Source organism: Diabrotica undecimpunctata, chromosome 1, assembly GCF_040954645.1.
Source record: "Diabrotica undecimpunctata isolate CICGRU chromosome 1, icDiaUnde3, whole genome shotgun sequence".
Lineage (NCBI taxonomy): Eukaryota > Metazoa > Arthropoda > Insecta > Coleoptera > Chrysomelidae > Diabrotica > Diabrotica undecimpunctata.
In genome coordinates, this window is record NC_092803.1 from 16,960,696 (window position 1) to 16,986,698 (window position 26,003).

At 33.2% G+C, this 26,003-nt stretch overlaps 1 protein-coding gene across 7 annotated transcripts in view; it reads left to right on the forward strand.

The window, feature by feature from the left end:
- tutl (immunoglobulin superfamily member turtle) overlaps positions 1-26,003 on the forward strand; it is a 500,395-nt gene that overhangs the window by 332,544 nt on the left and 141,848 nt on the right. For 6 of the 7 annotated variants that reach the window (XM_072537564.1, XM_072537584.1, XM_072537611.1 and 3 more), the window contains 2 exons: positions 5,147-5,327; positions 21,628-21,749. In XM_072537564.1, the coding sequence (XP_072393665.1) occupies positions 5,195-5,327; positions 21,628-21,749 (255 nt within the window). In that variant the 5' untranslated portion in view covers positions 5,147-5,194. Of the gene's footprint in view, positions 1-5,146; positions 5,328-21,627; positions 21,762-26,003 lie in introns of all 7 variants that reach the window. The other variant, XM_072537593.1, reaches the window with a different exon arrangement.

The window sequence follows — 26,003 nt, forward strand, 5'->3', positions numbered from 1 at the left end:
TCGTCTCCAAACCCTCTCTTGGTCATCGCCAGACTTCAAACAGAACCACGATTCATCAGTAAAGAGAATTTGGCTCCAATCCTGTATATCCCAGTGTTGATGTTGTCGAAAAAAACTTAATCGAGTCCTACAGTGTCTGGGTTGTAATTCAGGAACAATAGCTGGTCTTCTTGCCATTAGTTTTCTTTCATTGAGGTGTCTTCTAACCGTTCTCTCACTTACATTCATATTTCGAACCTCCTGCAGACGGTTTCTTGTAGCAATTCTAGTGGAATGGCTATTTCTTAAAAGTTGTATCACAATAAAACAATCATCTCTTTGCGAGGTAACTCTTCTACGACGAGAACCAGGTTGACGTGAGTATGTACCAGTCTCTATAAAGCGATGGAAAGCTTTTCGTACTGTAGTTCTCGGAATACCTAAAGTTTCGGATACATAAACTTGACTTCTTCCGTATTAAAGCAATGCAATAATTCGAGCAACATATACTGTAGATAACACCATATCCTATTACGTAATAATTATTCACTTATTCGAAATCCACATTTGAAAAGCTAAATTACTGTTTAATTGAATGTTTTCAACTTGGAAGATAAATAGCGACTACAATAAATGATCGCAATAGATATTTAAATTAAGACGCAATATGAAACAGCGCATAAAACTTCTAATGAATTTTTATTTTCGAAAATTTATAGGGTGGCCACTTTTTTACGTTCAGTGTAATTAGTGATTAAAAAGACAAAAAGCAAACATAAAAACTAGTAACACTTTTAACACACAATAAACTAATAATATTTTATACTTTAAAATATACAGGATGGTTAAAATTTTTGTTGTTTAAACAGAAAAATTAATTTAAAAAATACTTAAAATACAGTAGATACGGCTTAACTTTCTTGCGTCTACTTTGTAATTTAATGCATATTTTTATTTATTAATGTAACCCATTTCGAAAAACAATATTTTTTATAATTACTTACTTTTTGTAAAACCCTAATATTTAAATAGTAGAAGTGGTGCCCAGTTTTTAAATGATGGTCAACTGCTGTGCTGTGTTATTATTTGTTTGAGCCATTGTGAAGTTTGACTATTTGAATATTCATACTCCTATTTTACCTTTCGTCCGTAGTTTTTAAGTCGTTTGAGTTTCGCCCCAATCTACTGGCTAATATGTTTTTTAAATTCTAAGCATCGAATAAATACCGAAATGGATTATATTATAATAGTCAAAGCAGCACTATAATATACAGTGATGAGTGTCTTACCACCCGGCAAAATAGCGGAAAGGATAGAAGACAGATTAAGTTGTGAGATAGTACGAGATAAAGCTAATTTTTAGACGTGGCTATTTCACTTCAGTCATAATTATACGGATGACCTCGAAAATATTTTATTTTAATAATTTCTGATGTTAGAATAAATAATTGAATAAATTAAGATATATAATAGTAAAAAATATTAACTAGTAGCGATTTTAAATTATAAATCTTTAAGTTTATTTAATAATAAAAATAACTTAACTGAAATATTAGATTAAACTAAAGGTAGATGTTCTATCCAAAAACAATTATTGTATGTGGAATTGGTGTAATAGTTAGAGACGTGGTCTAGTGACAAGAAGATTGAGGTTCAATTCACACCAAGGATAAAATTTTTGTTTTACTCAATCAAAAAATAATAGAAAATATGATACATATTAGCTAAACAGTTTTTGAAAAACTCATTATTTACAATTTATTCTTATTCCAATGTTAAAAAATAGAAATAAAAAATAATTCAAATTCAATTTCAGTTTTACAGTCTTCAGTTGTGATTGCAAAATAATCCGGTTAAGACTGTTTAATGCCAAATCCATCACTAAATTCTCAGTGTTAATATCAATTCCTCTGTACAGGTAATAATTTTCAAAACAATTAACAACATTGTAATGGATGCGCGCGAACAGCTGCCTACTTTACAGCTAACCAAATCATCAAGCCATCAAATAATAACATACCGAGTGTTTTTGCACGGTAAACAGAAACTTTTTATTAAAAAAACAATTCGTGAAAATGGTTTTAACGGTCGAGGAAAAAGTGCAAATTGTTGTCTGGCATGTGAATGGATTATCAGACAACATGATAAGACAACAATTTGTAAATATGTTTCCAAATAGGCCGGCTCCATCACGATCAACAATTCAGTCTATTATACGTAATTTTTTTACTTATGGATCCGTGTTCGCTCCAAGAGGAGTTCGTAGACGAAGGGAGGTAAATCCAGATTTGGAACTAAGGGACACTTTGATTTGTGCAAGTATTGAGCAAAATCCTACCCAATCAACATCTCGTCTCGGAGAACAATATGGAATTTCAAGATTTAGAGTAGGTAAAATTTTGAAAAGACATGGATACCGTCCCTATAAACTTTATAAATCCAACGAACAATTCCCTGGGGATCAATATAGACGTTTAGAATTTTGTCAAACTGCAATGGAAATGTCACATCAAGATGAACATTTTTTAGAGAACGTTTTGTTCACCGATGAATGTACGTTTTCATTGCAGGGCCGTCACAATTCAATGAATGCTCGGTATTGGTCTCGAGGAAATCCTCGTTAGATTTATGTCGCTCGTACCCAACGTCCTCGAAAAGTAAATGTTTGGGGAGGCATAATAGGGAATCATGTCATTGGTCCATTTTTTATAGACGGTATGTTGACTGGGCGGAAATACTTGGAACTTCTGCAAAATCAAATTGTCCCAGCCCTTCGTAATTTACCAATACCTTTCGATTCCATATGGTTTCAACACGATGGTTGTCCCGCACATAATTCTCGCATCGTCAGTGAATATCTCAGTGCGACTTTTTCTAATCGATTGATTAGTGGTCACGGAGATATTTTTTGGCCTGCAAGATCACCTGGTCTTGCACCTTGTGATTTTTTTATGTGGGGATATATCAAGTCCAAGCTATATGGAATTGAAGACGATAGGCCTAATTCTCTCCAAGAATTAAGAGAAAAGATCTCTGATTCAATGAGAGGTATTAGTCCAGAAACATTAACTAATGTTAGACGAAACTTTTATAATAGATTGGGTTATTGTTCTGCTGCTAATGGAGGCTTATTCGAACATTTATTGTAAATACATTTCATTAGAATAATTTTTTTTTTATTTTTATAGAATTTCTACCTATTTAAATATTTTTAGAAGTACATTTATTTAAAACGTTCTTTTATGTTTGAAGAACTTTTACTTTATTTTTGAAAGTACGACATTGTTTTTTCAATAAGATTTTCATGTTTTACTATAACACTATAACATACTACTATATACTATAACACTTCTAATAAAGACTGAAATAAATGTTTAGTGATTTAAAGCAAAACGATATAATATCTGCATAATTTCAAATTTTTAAAAAAGTAAAACCTTCATGTGGGATTTGAACCCTGAGTGCCTGCATGAGAATATCGTGACTTGAACTCTGATCCATCAAACTTTTATATTTCTTTAGTGACAGTGTGGGTTATTGTTCTGCTGCTAATGAAGGCTTATTTGAACATATTGTAAATACGTTTATTTACAATATTTTTTTATTTTTGTAGAAGTTTTACTTATTTGAACATTCTTTAAACGTTCTTTTAATTTTGAAGAATTTTTACTTTATTTTCGAAAGTACGACGATACTTTTTTTTTCAATAAGATATTTATGTTTAACTTTAAACACTTCTAATACTAGTAACGACTGACATAAATGTTTAGCGATTCAAAGCAAAACAATCTCTGCATAATTTCAAATTATTAAAAAAAAAAAAAAGAAAACCACATGTGAGTTTTGAACTCTAATCGTCTGCGACCTCTGTGTCGAATTCTTACCACTAATCCACGAAGGATTGTGATTATTCCGTGACAAGAGTGTATGAAACTCCTCAAATCATAGTAGAAATTATTCTTGGTTAATAATTTAAAACTTTAGATTAAATAATTACTAATAATTAAATTATTTTAGTCACATTTTTGCTTTATTGTAGTCAATCAGTTTTTACTTTATGCGAAATTAAAAAATGGAAATACGTCAGACATACGTTACACATAATAATTATGACCGAGGTGATTTAGCTCGAAGCTAACGTCTAAAGGTGTGAGACTATCGATAGTGGTAATGTAAATTATGTTTCTACCGATTATTTCCCACCTCTACGAGTTTTATCTCTTTTTATTTCACAAGGTAACTGTGTTTTCTATTACGTTACGTTCTCTTACGTTAAAAAGCCGGGTGGTAAGACACTCATCAATTATATATAAACTCAGATGTTCTAAAGAACTATTGGATGTCTTTGAAAAAAAAAGGAGGAATAAGATCAATCAATAAACAACGAATAAAAAACGAAGAAGAGTTATTTTTCTTTTTTCATTTTTAGTCTTCATTTCGCATCTTCATTTTTCTTGTCAATTCGCTCCAACTCAATTCTAGTATTCAAATAGTTAAAGATTGTTCACATTCGAAATATATATATTAAAAATCGTTAAATAAAACTGATGAAAACACATGAAATTGCTGCTTTTGTGCTTTAAAGATGTACTATATTGATGTGTTAACTATTTAAAAGTCACTTTATTTTTATTAAACGTAAAAAAATGTTAAAAATTTGAGAGTAAAAAGGCTAATATAATTTAATTTGCAAAAGAAGATAGAATTGGGAATAAATGAACGAGGATCATCATGGCTTAATTATTTGTTTTGATAATTGGTGTGCTGCCAATGTTTGCTATTTCTATTTCCGCAAATGAGTTCTAAAGTGGTCGCTATATTTACATATAAACTTTGCCGTTTCACACCCTAAAAGTGCTTTAAACGGGTTAACTAGAAGTAATATAAACTTTTGTTATTAACAGAAATAACAGAAATATAAAACATTTCTGACTAATAGTCACCAAATTGATCACAAATTACCGTACTACATGACTGGAAAAAGCCTTACAATTAAATTTTATGCCGTTATTTTCCTGTTTAGTGAAAGAAACTATTATCTATAATAAATACAGTATTGTCTACAGAAAGTAATGTCTTTCATGACCAGTGTTTTGTAATAATGATATAATTTGTACTATCTTTACCAACGACGTAAAATTTATTGAATGCCTCTTTTTTGTTTTAGACGACCCGGTAATGAGGTTAAGTTAGCTGGGAGTATGGGAACGCCGGGATGGGCATGTGCACAAACCCAAAGGGCAAGTCTCGTCCATTGACCACAGCAACGGTACCGGTGCAAGCTCAACGATCCTTTACCCTCTACACTGTTTTAACTGCCTTATTCACTTTCGTCTTATTACAAACAGGTAAGTACTTTATCAATACTTAACGTATATTCTTCGTCTTCTTCTCTTTCCTGTGATTCGTTTTCCTATCAGATGTTGGTTTCCTTCATAGCTTTTCCTATTTTATTGACAACCGCTCAAAAGGTCTACTGAGCTATAATTATAAATGGGTCTCTTAAAGGTTGCTCAGCCAGGAAATCCTTCTTCAGTCTACTTTGTACTTAAGCCTCAATAATGTAATTTTCTCACTTTAATAGTTGGTATAGATAGGTGACATAGTAATCCTTCTGTAGCCGTCTGAATCCATCGGGGTATATTTATAGCATTTATTGAATAGAATTAAACCTTTAGAAAAGTCAGATATGAGTAATTAATAGAAATTCAGCTAAATAATTTGGGACAAAAGGAAAAACAAAGAAAGGAAGAGATGTCAAATAAGACTATTTTTTATCACGATTTTTAGTATCACTGTCGGTCAGTGAGTCAAGCGAGTTATGTAGATGAATCGCATTCACTTCATTGTAAGTAATCTAGTGGTCGTCCCAGTCATAATAATTGTGATGAAATCCAAATTGCTGATAAAATTATTACTAATAAATATGAGATGGCAAACGCTTTTGTAGAGCATTTTACTACTTGTCCTAAAAATAAAATCATAAATATTTTTAAAAATACCAATTTTGATCATTATACCACACATGTAGATAAATCCTTTTATTTTTTTCCTGTAGATGAGTATGATGTTAGAGAGGTTATTAATATAATATTAATATAATAAAGTGTATTAGTGAATATATAGTGCAACCCCATGCAAACTTAATAAATTTAACAGTAGAACAGGGTGTTTTTCCACATAGCTTGAAGGTAAGAGTTGTAACTCCAATATTCAAGAGTGGAGATAATTCAATTTTAGATAATTACAGGCCAGTTACAGTCCCTACTATTTTGGGCAAAATTTATGAGAAATGTGTATACAAAAGAATGTATAGTTTCCTTAGTAAATACAATATATTATGTTCCAACCAACACGAATTTCTACCTGGAAGATCAACAGAGAGTATTACCACTGAATTGCTTAGTTTCATTCACATTGCACTGGATCGGGGAGATTTTGTGGGGGCACTTTTCTTTGATCTCTCAAAAGCATTTGATACCATAAACGTAAGTGTTGCTATAGAGAAGTTAACAAATCTTGGTTTTAGGGGTCAGTTCTCATTATGGCTGTCATCTTATTTACATTCTAGGAAGATCCTCGTTAAACTTAGTGACTCACGATCAGATTATGGTGATATTGATATTGGGGTTCCCCGGGGTTCAATATTGGGGCCATTAATATTCCTATGCTATATTAATGATATGCCCAGATATGTCAGTTCAAATAAGATATTTATGTATGCAGATGACACAACTATTGCTACATCTGCTTCAAGTGCCGAGGAATTAACTGTTCAGCTGAATGTTATATCAGAAGATTTTACAGAGTGATGTAAAAAAAATGATTTGATTGTTAATGCTAAAAAAACCACAAGCATACAATTCTACTATAGATCAAATTCAATTTACCAGTTTTCTATAAAAGTAAATGATAGCCTGGTTCATTCTACAACTTCCACCAAACCTTTAGGTTTGTATCTTGATAGTAACATGAGCTGGTAATCTTAAATTAATCATGTTTGCAAAAGAATAAATAGTAGTTATCACGCAATATTGGAATTAAAAAGTTTCCTTAAAAACGAACAGTTATTGAATGTTTATTATGCAATTGTTTATTCTAACTTGGCCTTCAATTTAATTTTTGGGGTAGTGCTGTGAATGCTGCAAGAGTGTTTGTCTCTCAGAAAAGGATAATTCGGTTAATTTTTAATTTACCATATAGGCATTCATGTCTACAATATTTTAAAAAATACAACATTTTAACCTTCTATATATATTTTTAAAGTATACTACATATAAAAGCCAATATAACTTCTTTTCATTTAAACTCTGATTATAACCAGTACTCAACTAGGCAAAATGACTTCATCAGAGTACCAAAATAATACAGCACGATCCCAGTATTATATGGGTATAAGACTTTTCAATCATCTTCCCAACAGTATTAAATCTGAAACGAATTTAAATAAATTTCGAGGTAAATTAAAATCTTTTCTATTGCAAAATTGTTTCTACAGTGTAAGTGAATATCTGGGTGATGTAAACAATTAATCTTATGTACTTTTTATCTTGTAATTCTGAAATTGTGATGTTTTATGAGTATTTTATATTTTTTATTCGACTTATCCTATATCATGTAAGTGATCTTTCAGAATGAATAAATTATTATTATTATTATTATTATCAACCATTGCCGTAAATATTACGTATATAGTAAATATATTAATAATAAAACTAGGGACTACCTCATTCGAATCCAACTCTGCCTTTTATGCTTCCATATTCTTATTTCGCATCCTCTTTTATTTCATTTCATTTGGGGTTCCTTGCGAAATCCTCTAATGTTCCAAGTGATTAAAGAAGAAAAACTTCGCCGCATGACGTTAGGTGGAATCTCCTGGACTAAATTGGAAAATGATGGTCTTTAAATTGCCCCCAAGAATAGGCGTCAGAGAGAGTTATTAAATTTGGGAAATATATATTACTCACACCGCGAGTTAGCTCATTAGGGATAAAAATCGTTCGGGTTTTCAACTCCTGCTCAAATATAGGACATTTGTGATAATCGATACAGAATTAATAAATATTTTTTATTCCCGAACTGCTGAATTTATTTGATCGTTCTTGATTTGTAATTGTATACGTACTATTTACAGACTACTATCTCTCTCATACTTGTATACAGATAACGACATTGTTTTGTTAGCCATAGGAATTAAGATTTATTGCAATCCCATCTCTAGAGTATATTTATTATAATGCTCTATAACTAATTTTTTGGTTATTTTTTGGCCTTAATAGCAATACAAATAAATAAGTAAGTAAAGAAGTAATATGCTTTATTGTCACTGATAATTGTATAAATTTTATGGACAAAGCTTATAACAATAAGACAAGAAAGAAAAATCAGAATAATAATCGTTTGTACTTTTAAATAAAAAAAAAACAATAAAATTCTTCTAGCTTAAACATAAAAAATACTACCTAATTAAATACCTACAAACTTCGTAAAATGTACCTAACAAAAAATAAAAATTAGGAAAGCAGACTAATGAATTAAGGGACCAAATATTCCACCTCCTTGTGCTAAACAGTAACCACATCTGTCATACAGATTTCTCCTCATATTTTGGAGTAGGGCTGGTGTAATCCTTGCAGAGAAATGAAGTATTTTTGCCCTTAATTACACTAGGTTTGTGCCCTTTCAAACTGATGCCTATAAATGTTTTCTTTGAGAAAACCCCAAAAAAAGAAATCGTTAGGCGCTAAGTCACAGGATCTAGAGGGCCATTTAATTGTTCCACGTGTACTTATCAGTCGATCAGGAAACGTTTGATTGAGGAAGTCAATAGTTGCTCTAGAGTTGTGAGCCGAACACCCATTCTGTTGGAAATAAACCTCCTGAAAATTAACGGGAAAGCGTCGAACTGCCGGAATGATCTTATTAAGTAAAAGTTGTAAATATTTGGGCCCGTTTAGGTTTCCATCGATAAAAAATGAACCGACAATATGGTCGCCTAACATCCCAGTCCATTTAACATTTAACTTTTGCGGATACTGCGTTCGCACTGCAACACTTAGGTCCTTATTTTTCCGAGAATAATACCTTGCAACGGAAGGATTGTGTTTTTTATGTCATGAAAATGAATATTCGTCAGAAAATAAAATATTTCTTAAAACGTGTACATTTTCATTCTGTTTATCTAACATAAATTCACAAAACTCCATCCGCCTAAAGTTATCTTCCGGAAACAGTTCTTGTGTTGGTTGTATCTTAAACCAGGGATACCCATTCCTTTTAAGAACTCGCTGGACAGTTCGAGCATTCACGTTAGCTTCCCTAGCAATTTGTACACTATTGCAAGGTTCACTAGCTTCCACAAAAGCACAAATATCAATATCCCTGTTTTGACGCTTCTCATCGACAGGTCTAACACGTGATTCATTACCTTCATGACACTTTTTACAACTGTTTACACATCCCAAAGTTTGAAAATGTTTAATGGTATTTTTAACTGTTGTAACACTTGGTGAGGGTCTATTTTCGAAGGCAACAATAAATAAATCAATTATGTACTTCGCGTATCGAATGACCCTGAAAATACCGTGTTATAAGTTGCACTTTTTCTTGGAGGGTATATAACGTAATAGGCATTTTATTAATTATTTGTTTATTTTTTCAGAACTTCGTTCGAAATTTTTTATGTCAATGTGACAATTACGACAATTCGTACCTACTGTGAAATGAATATAGAGATGGAAACGTGTAACATGTCACAGCGATTGCCATGGTGTTGTATGGTCAATAAAACAATGTCGTGATCTGTATATATACATATTTTACTATTTTGCGCACGGACTTTTTGCAGAGAATCTAATGCATGTATTTTACCTCGTAACAAACGTTGAACGATGCAATAAGAGACGAACATGACCATCAAATAAACCGTAACTTTTTGACAATGCTCTTTCATGTATTGTACATAAATCAACGTATATCATATACATATCAAAGTTATAGAGATAGGTGTTCGCCCAACTTGAATAACAAAACTTCCAGACAGGCGATCAAAACAAAGTGATATCGGGAATTATACTGTTATCGCCGTAATATTTCCCTTGAAGTGTCAAATATCAGTGACAATAACAATGGACCACACATAAAATGACTGTCACAATCTAATTTCGGCAGTGGTTGATGATGTATATAGAGAAATGAAGGTTTGACCCTGTGTTGTCATTCGTCTGCCTTTAGGCCAGTCACTTGACCAGTGAGAGATGTTTTATTAGAGTGGGAAATAAATAACTTCATTTAACCTTCTAGCGGTCGCGGCCTTTGTACCAACAAGAATGGTCGCGCGTATTTCCTAGATACGCTAAATGCTAATTAGTTATTTTAAGATGTAGGTAATGAAATATTGTAATATTAATACAAAATATATTCGGTGGAAGATTGATACACTGTATTTCTTAAATTTTTTTATTGAATTTCATTAAAAACGTCTCTAAAATTTCATGTCTCCTAGATATTGCACATTACACATATTATTGTATGGCAGTTTTGCAGTCTTGACAAATATGCTTTGAATGTTCCAAACAGATGAATTTCTGACAAATTTCACAGCTGAAGCGTGTGATCCTTAAACGTTTATCATTTTGACAAGGCTTACATCTTCTTTCACTTGCTGTGGCCTCCTCTACTGTCTCAATACCTAATTCTGCTTTTCTTTTTGAAATTGTTTCTTTGAGCTCATTTTGAAGGGAGTATTGTGTTCTTCCTTCGACGTGTCCTTTTACAAGAGCATTTGAAAGTAGTCGAAGGTATTTTCTTCTAAATATTTTTTCGTTATTATTGGTGGAATAGATTTTACATATAACTATTGATCGCGGCTACATTTAACATGGAAAAAAATACTACCATCGGCCATCTTCTGGTGTTCCTGGCAACATTGTAAGAAGAACAAAGTTTGTCTACTGTATCTACACCTCCCTTATCCTTGTTATAGAATGTTATAATCTCGGGTTTCTTTTGCTCACCTGTTTCTGCGTCGATTGCTCATCATGTAGGCTTGAAACTAATATTACGTTTTTATAGCGCTTAGGCACGTAGGAAACAAGTCATGTCCTACCGAAACCTAAAATTACTGGTATTGGGCTCACGCTTTTTTGTAACTTTAAATTCATTGGGAATTTGGGCCTTATTTTTTTTGATCGTTCCTACAAAGGCATTTTTTTTCTCATCAAGATCTTTTCTCAAATCAAAATCAGGAAACCAGTTGTCAGTGGTCAGTGTTTTTCCCGTATTAAATATAGGTGTCGCCAACCTTTTTACCACGTCTCGTGGTTTGTTACTTATGGAGAATGGGCCATCGGGTTGAGTCCCTGCATAAATTTCCATGTTATAAGTGTAAAAGATGCGAGCGTCAACCATGGCATAAATTTTGATCCCATATTTATTGGGTTTTTTGGGGATGTATTGAATAAAGGAGCCTCTTCCACAAAATGCCTCTAGTTTCTCGTCAATTGTAACATTTTTCCCAAGCGAGTAGTATTTTTGGCAATTAGACACAATCTCCTCGAAAATATTCCTTATTGGGGCCAAGCGATCCATTTTTTTACGTTCTACTCTCGTAGCTATGTCATCAAAACGTAATGCTCTTATTAAAAATAGAAATCTTCACCAACTAATCACTGTTTTGAAATCATCCATTCTCCATAGTTCTTCAAGGTTAACTCGATTACCATGGTAAATGCCCGCCAAATAAAGCAAGCCCAAAAGAGCTGTTATCTCTAGTTTGTTTGTATCCCTGGCATCTCTTGGACGACAATAATGAGATCTTACAGAACTTATGTACTTATTTGTGAAGTTCGCGATGATCAGTTATGAGGAACTTCCAAATATCAACGATGTCTGTGAGATTCTTAGCTGGTGAGCCCAGGGAGACGGAGTAAAATATTGCGAGGTGGTCGCTTACTTTTTTTGTTTTGATTTTTTTGCCAAATCCATGAGTCGAAAACTTTTCCATTTTTCTTTAGATGAGCTATATAAGCCTCATTTGAACTGTCAGCTTCGTCTTCGGCATTACTCAATTCGGACTCAGAATCGTCATCACGTTCCGAAACATGTTTCTCTTCGTCTGTATCGCTATCATCCATACGTATATCGTCATCCGACTCAGTAAACATCAAATTTGTAACAGCTTCTATATCAGTGGGATCATTGAGATTGAAAATCTTCTTCTTATCCGCCATTTCTAAAATAAAATAAACAAAATGGAACAAATTGCCACAAATGGTCGCGTGTTTATGAGAGATACAGACATCTTATATCAACATAGAAAGTTTTCAACACAAAAAATGCATGAAATAGTAATATGTTATCAATATTACAATAAGAATAATGTAACTATAACAAAACAACAGATGTTATAAAAACTTACCTAAAAAGTCGCGCGTATATCTGAAATACAAATGCAAAATTCTCAGCAACGTACTATCCCTTGACAGGTTATTTGTGCACTGGAAGGTTTCTGTAGTAATGGAGTAGGAATAGCGAAAAGCATCCGATCGCAGCGCAGCGTAGGTAATACAGGGTGAGTCATGAGGAACTTTACATACTTCTACCATATGTAGAGTCCCTCAGGGAGCATATCATGTGGCCACTAAAAAATGTCAACTCCTCTTCTTTATTAATTAACAGGGTGATTTGTGTAATTGACCATTTATTTCATTTTACTGTAGTATTTATACGGTTCATTTGATTTTTTTAATTTTTGCATGATACAGTACACTACTATCAAGCATTCGACTGGTATTAGCTAAACTAAAAAATCGGTTGTCTGTAAAGTCGGTTTTACGGGCGAAGATTTTACGTGACAACGTCTTTTTCTCGGTAGAATATTTATTGATATAAATATTATTAAATTGCACAATAGGAACAAGGAATTGAATGAAAATAAGAATTGCACAAATTTTAACTATAGAAATATATTTTGTTTACTAAAACATTGTACATGTAAACTTAAACTTAACTAATTTCTATTTGAGTGATTTTGTTGAGGATAGGACGATGATAGGAGAAATATGAAATGAAAGGAAGTGTTTCTGCTGTAATGTGTCTTGAACGCCAAGAACGCTCGAGAAAGACAGAGACACAAGCACGGAAGCACGCACCGATTCAACGCGCCTAATTCTCTAGTGCTGCGCGCGCAGCGGACCGATCATGTTTGAGTGGGAGAGAGACGCAAGGCATTCGCCGGTCCGGCGGGCCTCTCTCTCGTTCGGTGACTCACTGTAACAGACGTGAGCGGGCGTTACACTTTTTCATGAATGACTCCGAGCCACAACCTAATTTAAGACGTTGTCACGTCAAAAATTCCAGGACTGGCTTTGGAAAAATTAATTTAGGGATTCGTTTTAAATATTACACCCTGTATAATTTTTTTTTAAATGCAATAAGTGATTTTCAAACTACATAAATAGCCAATGAAAACGACATATGCGACAATGTTGTCGCACTTTTATTAAATTTTTAGTGAACGATCAAATCTTACCAAAAATAGAACAACCATAATGAAGTATCAAATTATAAGGTATTAATTTAAACAAATGTTATAAATTTCAAACATTTTAATTAAAATGAGTTCCTACAACATAATCTAATACGTAGAAAATTAACATCTTTACTGTCACTTCGTATTATCTCTACGATAGAATCAATTGTTTTTCAATTTTAAATTTTTACTCATAGATCGTATTGGGGCATTATTTTCGATAAATAATAAATTAAATTGATTAAAAAGTCAAACCTCTTGTATGTGTTAGTTTTTGTTGATTGTAAATGATTAAAATTTTATGTCAAATAATAATACATTGCATCAACTGTACTAAATAAAAATAAATATAAAAAAGTTTAAAATGAAGGTTGGTGTTGACCGTTTGACGTTTCTTGATATTTTATACCCATTGTCATTATTGTCATTATCAATTGTTATTTATGTGTACAAGAATACATATTTCTTCTGTCATATCTACGTTAAGTACATTGTGTTAGTTTTGGTAGAGCTTTTGTTACTTTCGTTCAAAATGCCACATCAGTTTTCGACCACAGAATATGCAGACATAATATTTGTTTATGGATTCTGTAATGGGAATGGTAGGGCTGCTAGTAGAGAATATCGCAGGAGATTTCCTAATCGTTGAAGTCCCAGTCATCCAACATTTGGGTCAGTTTTTAATTATTTGCGAGAAAATGGCACTTTTCCTAGTGGAACAACAGAGCGACGTAGATGAAGCGCAGGAAGATGACATTATGGACGCCGTTACTATGAACCCTACAATAATCACTAGACAAGTAAGTCGAGAACTCAATCTTACTCAATCAAAAGTAAGTAGTCTTACAAAAAAATAATCTATACCCATATCACATTCAAATGGTTCAGCGACTACATGCTAGAGATGAGATTGATAGGTTGGAATTTTGTAGATGGATTAACAATAATCGACCAACGCTATACAGGACACTATTTACAGATGAAGCCCAATTTACCAGAGACGGGATAAATAATTCACGAAATTAACATATTGGGTAGAAGAAAATCCCCATGCTATTCGAGAACGTCGTTCTCAGTTAAGGTTTTCGGTTAACGTGTGGATTGGTGTCATAAATAACCAATTAGTAGGTCCTCACTTTTTTGATGGTCCTTTAACAGGGCAGGTCTATTTGAACTTTCTACAAAATATTTTGCCGAATTTGCTTGCCAACGCGAACGTTGCTATCCGAGGGATGTATTTTCAGCATGATGGGGCACCCCCACACTTTTTACTGGCAGTGAGACAACATCTCAATAATGTTTATGGCAACAGGTGGATAGGACGTGCAGGTCCTATTTCGTGGCCTTCGAGATCCCCTGATTTCAATCCCGTTGATTACCATATTTGGGGACGATTGAAGCAACTAGTTTACGCAGTGAATATTAATAACCGACAACAATTAATTGATAGAATTATACATTGTTGTAATACTATTAGAAACGATCCCCAGAGTATCCGTAATTCAATACGTCAATTAACAATTCAGCAACAAAAATGTGTACAGGCTGCAGGTTCCATTTTGAAAATCTATTTTGAATTATTTTTATTTTGTTACCATTATTGTATCTTTTCCAGTTCTAATTAATGGGTTTATCATAACTATGTACATATTTTTAATTTTTTTTTTTAATTGTTCTTCGTTATTGTTAGTAGTTACTGATTTTTGTTGTGTAGTGACTCAGTTTATCATTTCAATTAAAATGTTTGAAATTTATAACATTTGTTTAAATTAATACCGTTTAAATTAATACCGTAATTTGATCGTTCACTAAAAATTTAATAAAAGTGAGACAACATTGTCGCATATGTCGTTTTCATTGGCTATTTATGTAGTTTGAAAATCACTTATTGCATTTTAAAAAAAAATTATACAGGGTGTAATATTTAAAACGAATCCCTAAATTAATTTTTCCAAAGCCAGTCCTGGAATGTTTTAGTTTAGCTAATACCAGTCGAATGCTTGATAGTAGTGTACTGTATCATGCAAAAATTAAAAAAATCAAATGAGCCGTACAGTAAAAGCCGTACGTTTACCCTACAGTAAAATGAAATAAATGGTCAATTACACAAATCACCCTGTTAATTAATAAAGAAGAGGAGTTGACATTTTTTAGTGGCCACATGATATGCTCCCTGAGGCACTCTACATATGGTAGAAATGTGTAAAGTTCCTCATGACTCACCCTGTAGATATTATACTAAATCTATTACCCGTGTATCTACCACATACGCGCGACCGCTGGAAGGGTTAATAGTTTCATATTCATTCAGCAATATATTTATTTAACATTTGCAGTGAGTTTAAAAGGATTCTGAAACTGTTTTATTGTGCAAGTTAAAGTTAAACATTATTTTATAAGGGAATAAAACCACAATTGATTGGAATTAAATTTTACATTTTACTATAAGACAATTGTCTAGCAGGGCACGCTAGGTTATATCCTATTAGAAGTATACGTAAAGTATGCTCCAGTAGAATACACATGGACAAACGATCTACATATACACAGCGGTTTGAGCTCAGTTGCTGTGTATATTCAGGTATACACATGGCAGTCAAAGTGTTAAAATTATTTTGTCCTATTCAGTACAAGTGTTAAAGGTTGTGTGTAGTGTTAGAACTGAAAAAAAGCCGTGAGAAACACTATTCTACAGTTATTTAAGAATATAATTTTGCTTTACATTTGTACAATCGTATCGTCAATATTTATAACAATAACAAAACAATTTCTACGGTATTTGTTTCACAAATGTGACAATGCTTTCTTTCATTTCCTGTTATTCTTGCCGTACCTTCTTCTTAACTCCTCATCTACTCTCTTTAAATCCACAAGTTCCGAAGCTCGTCATTGCCACCCCAGGCGTTTTGACGGAATTCTCCATCGTTCACGGCCCAAACTGACCTAACTAAATCTATGTATGTAATCAGAGAGGCAGGAAACGGTTCTACGAATGGCGAACGGGAAATTACAGGGTAGGAAAAGGGAGATTCGTTAGCTAATTGAAAAAATTAATAAAGGGCGAAGGAAAAGGTAGGCAATTATGTCATTGATTTCATTATTTCTGTTACTTCTTTCGAATTAGCCGGTATTAGCTAGAGAAATTGGGGATTGCGTAATAAACAATTTACTTCCAAATGAAAAAAACACGGAGCTTTTAGTGAGACGTCTTAAAATAAAGATATTTATAATATAGGTACATAGTTATTGTAGCTTATGTTTCATGTCAAAAAATTTAGGAAAATATACTTTATTTATATTTATACACAATTATAAGCGTGCCTCTCTTGAGACACGCATTCTTATAGCATTGATCTCTTCTCATTTCATTTTTCTCAATTATCAAAGCGCCTGTTCATTCTTCATTATTTTTATTATCAATTTTGATTTATTTCAAAATTTTCTTAGGTACTACTATGTTTATAACATAGTTAAAAAGTGCTCAAAATAAATCACAATGGACAAAAATGAGGGAGGCCTATGTCCAGCAGTAGACGCAAAGGATTGGGTGATAATGATGAAGATCGACATGTTATTCTTCTTTAAAATATGTTCACTTCTTGAGCAGATACAGTTTGCTGGTTATTTTTTGGGGGTAATTGTATTTTTAAGCAATATTGTTTCCAATATTCGATTTTTTCTACCTGTTTCAGTTACTTGTTAGTGTCAGGTCTTGTTTATGCAGACATAATGGGACGTATTATTTTCTTGTACACTTTATTGTCTATATCAATATGTGTAGTTCCCCTTATTGTGTCGTTTAATCAGCCTTATTAGGTATCTTGACGACCCAATTAATTTTCCGTATTACTTGAGTTGGATGTCTATGTCCCCAGATAATTAAAATTCATTGACTCAATCAAACTCCAAGACTTTACTCCGTATAACGAGAATATTTAGATTTGGAACAGTTTGGTAGTAACTTTCTAATTTCAAGTACTTTTTTCGTTAAAAAAATGAAGTGGTAGTATATTGTCTGCAAAAACTACTCTATCATCAACATATCTAAATTGTTTATTCATTCATCATTTAATAATATTTCTGCTTCCATATTTTCTAGGGCCTCTTGGTTAATTCCATCTGAGTACATGCTGAATTCAAGAGGTACTCATTGCCGGACTGCTCGTAAAATTTTCAATTTCAGTGTTCTCATGGTTAATTTTAATAGAATCTGACTGGTATAGTGGGCTCGGAATTACGAAAATCTCTCCCTACGCGAGAGTAGAAAAAATGGTATAGTCGCGGTAACATATATTGTAGAATGCTTTAAATTAGGCGAAGTTTGATCCCTTCTATTTTATACCCGACCGGTTGTAAAGCAAATATACTTATTTATTTAAAAATTACTAATTTTTTTATGTTCCTTGTGTCTCTTATGACATTTTAAATATTTTATCGTCTGATTAATCCATTATAATAGCTTTCCTGTTATCCTCATCTGTCGTGTAATCATCCGAATCTAATTTCTTGTACTGCGATAAGAACCATCGTACAGGTCGATCCTTCTGAGGCTCAGTTCTCGTCAGTACTGTTTATTATCCAATTTAAAGTCTACTTAAAGTTAAATATAATTTAAATCCCGAAAGTTACTTTGGAACTCTTTCACTACACGTACGTTCACCTCTACGGTTTCTACAATTTTTTTATGTTGTTTGTTTGTTTCTATTTGTTGATTTTTCTGGTATTCTCTGAGTTTGTCTGTATGTAATATTATTTAATACATATTTTGTAATTATCTAATATTTACATTTATTATTTTAACGTGACATTAATTACAATTGCACAAACAACTATAGAACAAGTAAAAGAATATGTATATTTGGGACAACTAATTAAATTAAATAAAGAAAATCAGACCAAAGAAATAAAGAGAAAGATACGGTTGGCTTGGGTATCCTTCGGAAAACTTACCTATATACTCCTTCTTCTTCTTTGAGTACTTCTCCTATCGGAGATTGAATATCATTAGGGCGATTCTAATTTTATTTACTGCTGTTTTGAATAATTCGTTAGTGGTACAGCCAAACCACTCTCTTAAATTTCTCATCCAGGACATTCTTCTACGGCCTGGATTTCTGCGTCCTTGGAATTTTCGTTGCATTATATTTTGTAAGAATGTGTACTTTTGTCCTCTCATCAGGTGGCCAAAGTATTCAAGTTTTCTCTTTTTTATATTCAGTATAACTTCTGGATCGTTATTTATTCTGCGTATTACCTCTTCATTTGTAATTTTATCCACCCAACTTATTTCCTATATACTAAAAAATAGAAAATACCCCCAATATTTAAAAACAAGAGTCTTCAACCAATGTATACTTCCTGTTCTCACCTATGGCTCTCAAACTTGGACGTTTACAAAGGAAAACATGGAAAAAATAGCAAAGACCCAAAGAGCCATGGAAAGGCAAATGCTGAACATCAGGCTATCAGACAAGAAAAGAAATACTTGGATCCGCAACAAAACAAAAGTGACCGATGTATTAAAGCAGATAGCAAAACTTAAGTGGAAGTTCGCTGGACATACCATAAGACAGAAAGACGACAGATGGGATAAGATGATTATACACTGGAGACCATATAGTTACAAACGAAAAAGAGGAAGGCCACAAATGAGATGGTCAGATGACTTGAAGAAACACGCTGGCCCGAAGTGGATACAAACTGCCTACAATAGAGAGACGTGGAAGAAGGAAGAGGAGGCCTATGTCCAAAATTGGACAGCAAGGGCTGTATAGATAAATAGAGAACGTGACATTAAGACCTTATGCATTATGTAAAAAATGATATATCGTGTGGGTAATCGGTGTTTAATCGCACGTCCTATAAATTTGTTCACGGAGAGAGAAACGGAGATAGGTAGTTTTCAACAAATTGTCTATTTTATCCTAAATAGACACCCAATAAATCCTAACCTAGCCTTTTTGCAGGTTCTACCGATAAATATTTTTGTGATTCTACGGATAAATATTTTTGCAGTTCTACCAGGAAGAAAAGAAAGCCGACGAAAAATATGAACATGAAGAAGATACGACACCTTAGACAAAAAATATGATCGATGTCCATCGAAAAAAATTGCTGGGGACCTTAATGCAAAAATTGGCAAAGAGCAATTATTTTTCCAGCCAACTCTAGGATAAGAGAGCTTTCATGAAGAGTCAAATGATAACAGGTTGAGACTAATAAACTTTGCAAGTACCAAAAACATGATAATAGGAGGAACAAGATTTTCCCATAAAATAATATACAAAGGAACATGGAAATCACCTGACAACGAAACCGTTAACCAGATAGATCACATCTTAATAGATGCAAGACATTCTTCCGACCTCAAGGATGTCAGAAGCTACCGAGGTACAAACATAGATAGTGACCACTTTCTTGTAATGGCAAAAATCCGAGAAAGAATTTCAAACCTAAAGAAGGATAAACATATGAAACAAGACAGAAATAATGTTATTAATTTACGCATTGAAATCGTTGGAGAGAGTATAGGAGACAAATGGATGAGGAAATGCCTGGAAGTGGGGGAAAATGTGGGGGAATTGTGGACAAAATGTAGAAACATAATAATTGAGAAGGCATCGGAAATATTGGGAGAACCAAACCAGTTAGACAAAACGAATGGTTTGACGAGGAGTGCCAAGAAGCAACAGATAACTAAAATAGAGCATACCTAAAGACAAATCAAGCTAGATGTAGAAGAATAGCAAAGGAGAAATACCAGATCCTAAGAAGGGAACAAAAAAGATTACGTAGAAGAAAAAAAGGGCAATTTGAAGAAAAGCAGTCAGAAAACATAAAATGGATAATAAATCAAAACGAAACTTGAAAATTCTACGGAAATGTAAATAAAACAAGTAAAGAGATTAAGCCAAGAATAGGGAGCTGTAAGGATGGAGATGGAGAAGGAAATATTTTAAGTGATACAGCCTCCATCTTGAACCGATGGGTCGAATTTTTGACGCAAAATTTAACGGCCATTATATCGAAGAAGCAGATAACACTGTAACAGATCGAAATGATTGGAATCTATTCAATCCAAACGAAAGACCACCTACCACTGAAGAGATTCCCCATGCCATTAAAAATCTTAAAAATAATAAAGCACCAGGAACTGATCAAATTTGTAGTGAGCTCTACAAGAATGGTGGCGACGCCCTGTTATAAGCACTGCATAAATTTTCACTTCTTGTCTGGCAAAATGAGACCATGCCCTGTAAATGGTCTCAAGGCGTGAGATGCAAGGCGATCAGCTCCAGTGTGACAACTACAGAGGTATAACCGTGTTAATAACTGCTTACAAAATACTAGCAAATATTCTCTACGAAAGGCTACAAGGCTACACAGTTGGCATAATTGGAAAATAGCAGGCCGGATTTACTCCAGAAAAATCAAAAATTGACCAGATTCATTCAATAATACAGATCTTCGAGAAAACATTAGCATTTAACATTGAAACCCTTCACCTATTCGTCGACTTTAAGGCCGTATACGACAGTGTCAAGCGTATAGTATATATCAATCAATGCGTGAGTTTGATATACCAGAAAAACTTATCCGGTTAACGAGAATGACAATGTCTAACTTAAAAGCCAGCATTAGGATACAGGGAGAAAATTCTCGATCCTTTGAGATAAAGGATGAACTCAGACAAAGGGATGCCCTGGCTTGCCTTCTATTTAACATTGTCTTCGAAAAGGCAGTCCGAGACACACGAATGAGAGACGGCGGTATTATTTACAATAGATCGAAATAAATCTTAGCATACGCTGATGACATTGACACAATAGGGCGTAGCAAGCGAGATGTTGAGTAATATTTTCTAGAATTGGAAACGGTCTAGTCATCAACGAAGACAAAACCAAGTACATGTTGGTTGCTAAGGATCCTATAGCAAATAAGGAATAAGAAGCATTATTTGGAAGTCATATCTTTAAACGTGTTGACAGCTTCACATGCATTATAAAAATTTACTTATTAAAATTAGTACAATCTACTAACTTATAAACTCATTTCAACTGATAAACTTTAAACTGACTTACACATTTTTAAATATAATGATTTTTTTGTTTCAGTTCACTGTATGCAAGATGCAGTGCACATCACAGCAATACTCGGTGAGTCGGTGGTATTCAACTGCCACGTGGAGTTCCCTGAGGGACACCCCGTGCCGTATGTGTTACAATGGGAGAAGAAGGTAGGCGAAACGGTAGGATATCACAACTTCTGCTCTCTTTACTTTGGTGGCCCCGGTGTCTAAATTGGGCAATTAAGGAGCCCTGGGTTTGGTCCTTGCGGAACCACGTAGCTTGGGTTTCTCGTAGTTGGCAATTAGTTTTGACATAGGCGAAAGCCAGTGGTAGGGACGATCACAATATTTAAAATTTCATTTGTTTACAATTTAGTAGTAAAAGCTGAAATAACAAGGCTTGACATTGCCTTGTCATGTTAAGTGTTTCTATTGTAGTAGATTTAAAATTTATTTATACTCATTCAAAACTATTGGAGAATAGTAGAAATAAATAAAATTGACTAAAAATCATGCATATTTACATACATTACAAGGTTTTTTTTAAAAACAATCTCGTAACAATACTAGATATGTTTTACCACGTTGTAGTACGAATACCGAAATATTTTGACAGACTTCACTCAACCTAAAGCAAATATTCATTCTAAGTAAAAAATGTTACGCAAAAAAACTATCCCGAATTCAAATATCTGTACAAAAAAGCGTTTTTTAACGTACCTTAACTTTAACAAAGCGATTTTTAAGCAGATTATAATGGTGACATCCCTATTATGTCTAAACTGGTTGCTTGTAAGGTTCCGCAAGGTGTATATTTTGTCGAGTTGCATAACACTTTTAGAAATGTTGTTAGAAGTATCCATAGCTTGTGTATATATAACTTTAAGGGTAACAATCATGTAGACTGTGTTTTTTGGTCAAGCACCTCATTTACTGTAGTCAACATTTAGCCAGGTTTTACACCTTTAAGACAGTTCCCAGTAGTTGGCTTTATACCATAGTTAAAACCTTTTACTATGAAATAAAAAGCAATGTAATTGGTATATATGTTAAAAAACAGTGAAATATTTAAAACATTTAAACATATTAGCACTTTTTAAACAGTTTTCGGTCTTATCAGACCATTATCAGTGACAATTTAAGTACTTGCTTAAAAATCTCTCACAAAACGGTATAAAATTATTGATATTACATTTTGTAGACTGAAAAGATTAAAATTAAAGCGACGTAATATCGATTTTATTAGAGTTGACTAAAAGGGAACGTATTGGCCCTTACTCGAAACACCGCTCACGTGTGTGTCTGAAGTCACCAGTCAGCTTAGTTTTAAGTAAGTACAATACGCCCAGGATAGCAATAGACGTGAGCTGTGCGAAAACTAGAGGAGGAATGCAGAATTTAGTTGTGGCTTAAAATACAGAGTTGCCACGGTTCCGACAAATATTGATTGATTTCTTTGTAATTACAGAAATGTTGTTTACAAAATATTTGTTTTGAAAATAAAGATTGTATAATTAATTATTAAATTTTTTTTTATTTTTAATGGTTATTTAATGTTCAGCTGGTATAAGTTCTTTAGACTCCTCAGTCCCAGAAAGTTAGTTAGATAAAAAAAAGATTTCACGTTCAGGGCTTCTACCCAGTCGCTCTGATGAGTCCTGCTAGGACGAAATATGCATAAGTGAATTGTAGCAGCACTATACGTGAAATCAAATCTTAATTGTCTTTTCTATATCTTTATTTACTCGTATTTTGAGTATAAGAAACCAGTTCACGAAAGGTTCTTGTCTAAATGAATCAATATGTCGTGGAATGCAATTTTAGATTACCCATGTCGGCCATTCATCATCTGCTTGTTTTGAAAATTTTAGAAGGCACAGATCTAGGCAGAAATCTGAATTTTGGTTTCGAACACCTAGAAATCTTTGGATTTCTACTTTTTGTTTTATAAATAATTAGTTTTAGTTTCAACAATACATTTTAAAAGATTTAAAAAAGGTAGTTTTCAGTATTTCATTTTTATATTGAGATCACATCCCAATCCATTAGCACTGCTACTCAGTTAAACCAACAAACATTTGTCCTTCTTTAAATCGAAAATACTGACAACAACAAATACAAGTTGCAGTTGCCGGGTGGCAATAAATAATATATCCACTTGACATCGTACGTACAAACTGCACGTATCCGACAATAAATCTGTGTAAGGGTAAAACGTGTCGCCGATATTATAAATGCGTTTCTAATACGCCATTTAATTTTTCGTTACGCCATATCGACCTAATCCAATCGATGTAGCGACAAAATGGTTCTATTATCTGTTAAAAGCCCTTAAGAGGGTTGCTTTACTAGTTTTTTTCGACGAAAAGTGTAAAAGGATTCCTGTACATTAACTTTTCTTCCCAATATACTTTAGATCGCTGAGAATAAATATCAAATAACAACAATTGCAGATATGGGACACCAATTTTAGGTTCGTAAAAAATATTTTGCTGACTTGGAACTTTTTTCTTGTACTCTATTAGAATTTATCTAAAACATTGGTCTGGTATCGAAATTAATTTTCTAGTGTCTGAGTCTAGATGTGTTTTTTTTTTAATTCTAAAACGGGCTTTTTTTTAATTTCGGTACTGTATTTTCTCCACATGGAAATATTTTCATCTATTTTATTACTTGATATGATAAATTGTTTTCTAATATCCTCTTTAATTTTTCATTACCGGTTTCGTCATAATCTAATAGATGTAGATGGATAGATTTATCAACTAAATGATTATATATATATATATATATATATATATATATATATATATATATATATATATATATATATATATATATATATTGATTGCTGATACTCTAAATCAATATTTAAAACAGTACGGTCGAAAAAATAATTTGAAATATATATATATATATATATATATATATATATATATATATATATATATATATATATATATACATATATCTAAGGTTCTTAAACTGCTAAATGGAGCATAGAGCTTCAGTGAAAACGTGCCATCGGATTCTATTTTGCGCTAAGGCCTTCACCTCATTCCAAGACTTTCCTTGACCTCTTATCTAGTCCATTATGCATCTTCTCCACGTTTGTACTTGTACCTCTTTTTCTTCTTCCTTGGGGATTCCACTCTAAGGCAATCTTTGTAATACTGGAATTATTTCTTCTGAGTGTGTGGCCAATCCAACCCCAATTTCTGGACTTTATTTGATGTTCTACCCTTTTTTGTTCGGTGAATTGTACTAGAACTTCGTTTCTGATGATTTTAGGCCAGAAAATACGAAAATATTATTAATAAAGACCTGTAGTTTATCGGTAAGGGTTTTTGTCACTTTCCAGGTTTCGCATCCGTAGAGTAGAACAGATTTGACAACTTCTTCTTCAAGTGCCGTCTCCATCAATGGAGGTTAGCGGTTATGGTGGCAAACGTTTGTCTATCTTCAGCTGTTCTTAAGAGTTCCTCAAATCCAAGTCCTGTCCAGTTTCTGATATTACGTAACCAGGACAATTTTTTTCTTCCAATTCCTCGCTTTCCTTCTATTTTGCCTTTTATTATCAACTGAGGGATGTAGTATTTCTCGTTGCGCAACAAATGCCCTAAATAACTGGTTTTTCTTCTTTTGACTGTTCTCAATAGTTCTTTTTCTAAATTGAGTCTCGCTAGTACTTCTTCATTTGTTTTTCGTGCTGTCCAAGGAATTTTTAAAATTCTACGGTACACCCACATTTCAAATGCCTCGATTCTATTCAGGCTCTTTATTTTTAAAGTCCATGTTTCGACTCCGTAGAGAAGAACAGACCAGATAAAACATTTTACAAGTTTTAATCTCAATTTAATATTTATATGTGTATCGCAGAATAGAACGCGCATCTTAAAGAAACTATCCCTAGCTTGAGCAATTCTCGCTTTAATTTCTTGTTCTGGGTCCAGCTTGCAATTAATTTAACAGCCAAGGTATTTGTATTGGTTTACCTGTTCTAAAATATTCCCATTTATTTTTATAGGTAAGGGGATATTCTGTTTTCTTTGGATCACCATTACTTTTGTTTTTTTTTTCGTTGATCTTCATTCCAAACTCTCGACAAGCATCCTTAAGGTGGTCTATAACCCTCTGTAAGTTTGTGTCTGTATCAGCCAGTAGGACAGTGTCATCTGCATATCTTATGCTAGATATTGGTTCTCCATTAATTTTTATTCCTGTGGAAAGGTTTTCCAAGGCTTGCTTGAATAGTAGTTCCGAGTAAAGATTGAACAGCATAGGGGACAGTATGCATCCTTGCCTTACTCCTTTATTTATACTAATATTTCTAGATGTATGATCGTCGATCCTAATCTTGGCACTCTGCCTCCAATATAAGTTCTTAATTAGTCGGAGATCTTTGCTATCCAAGTTGATGCT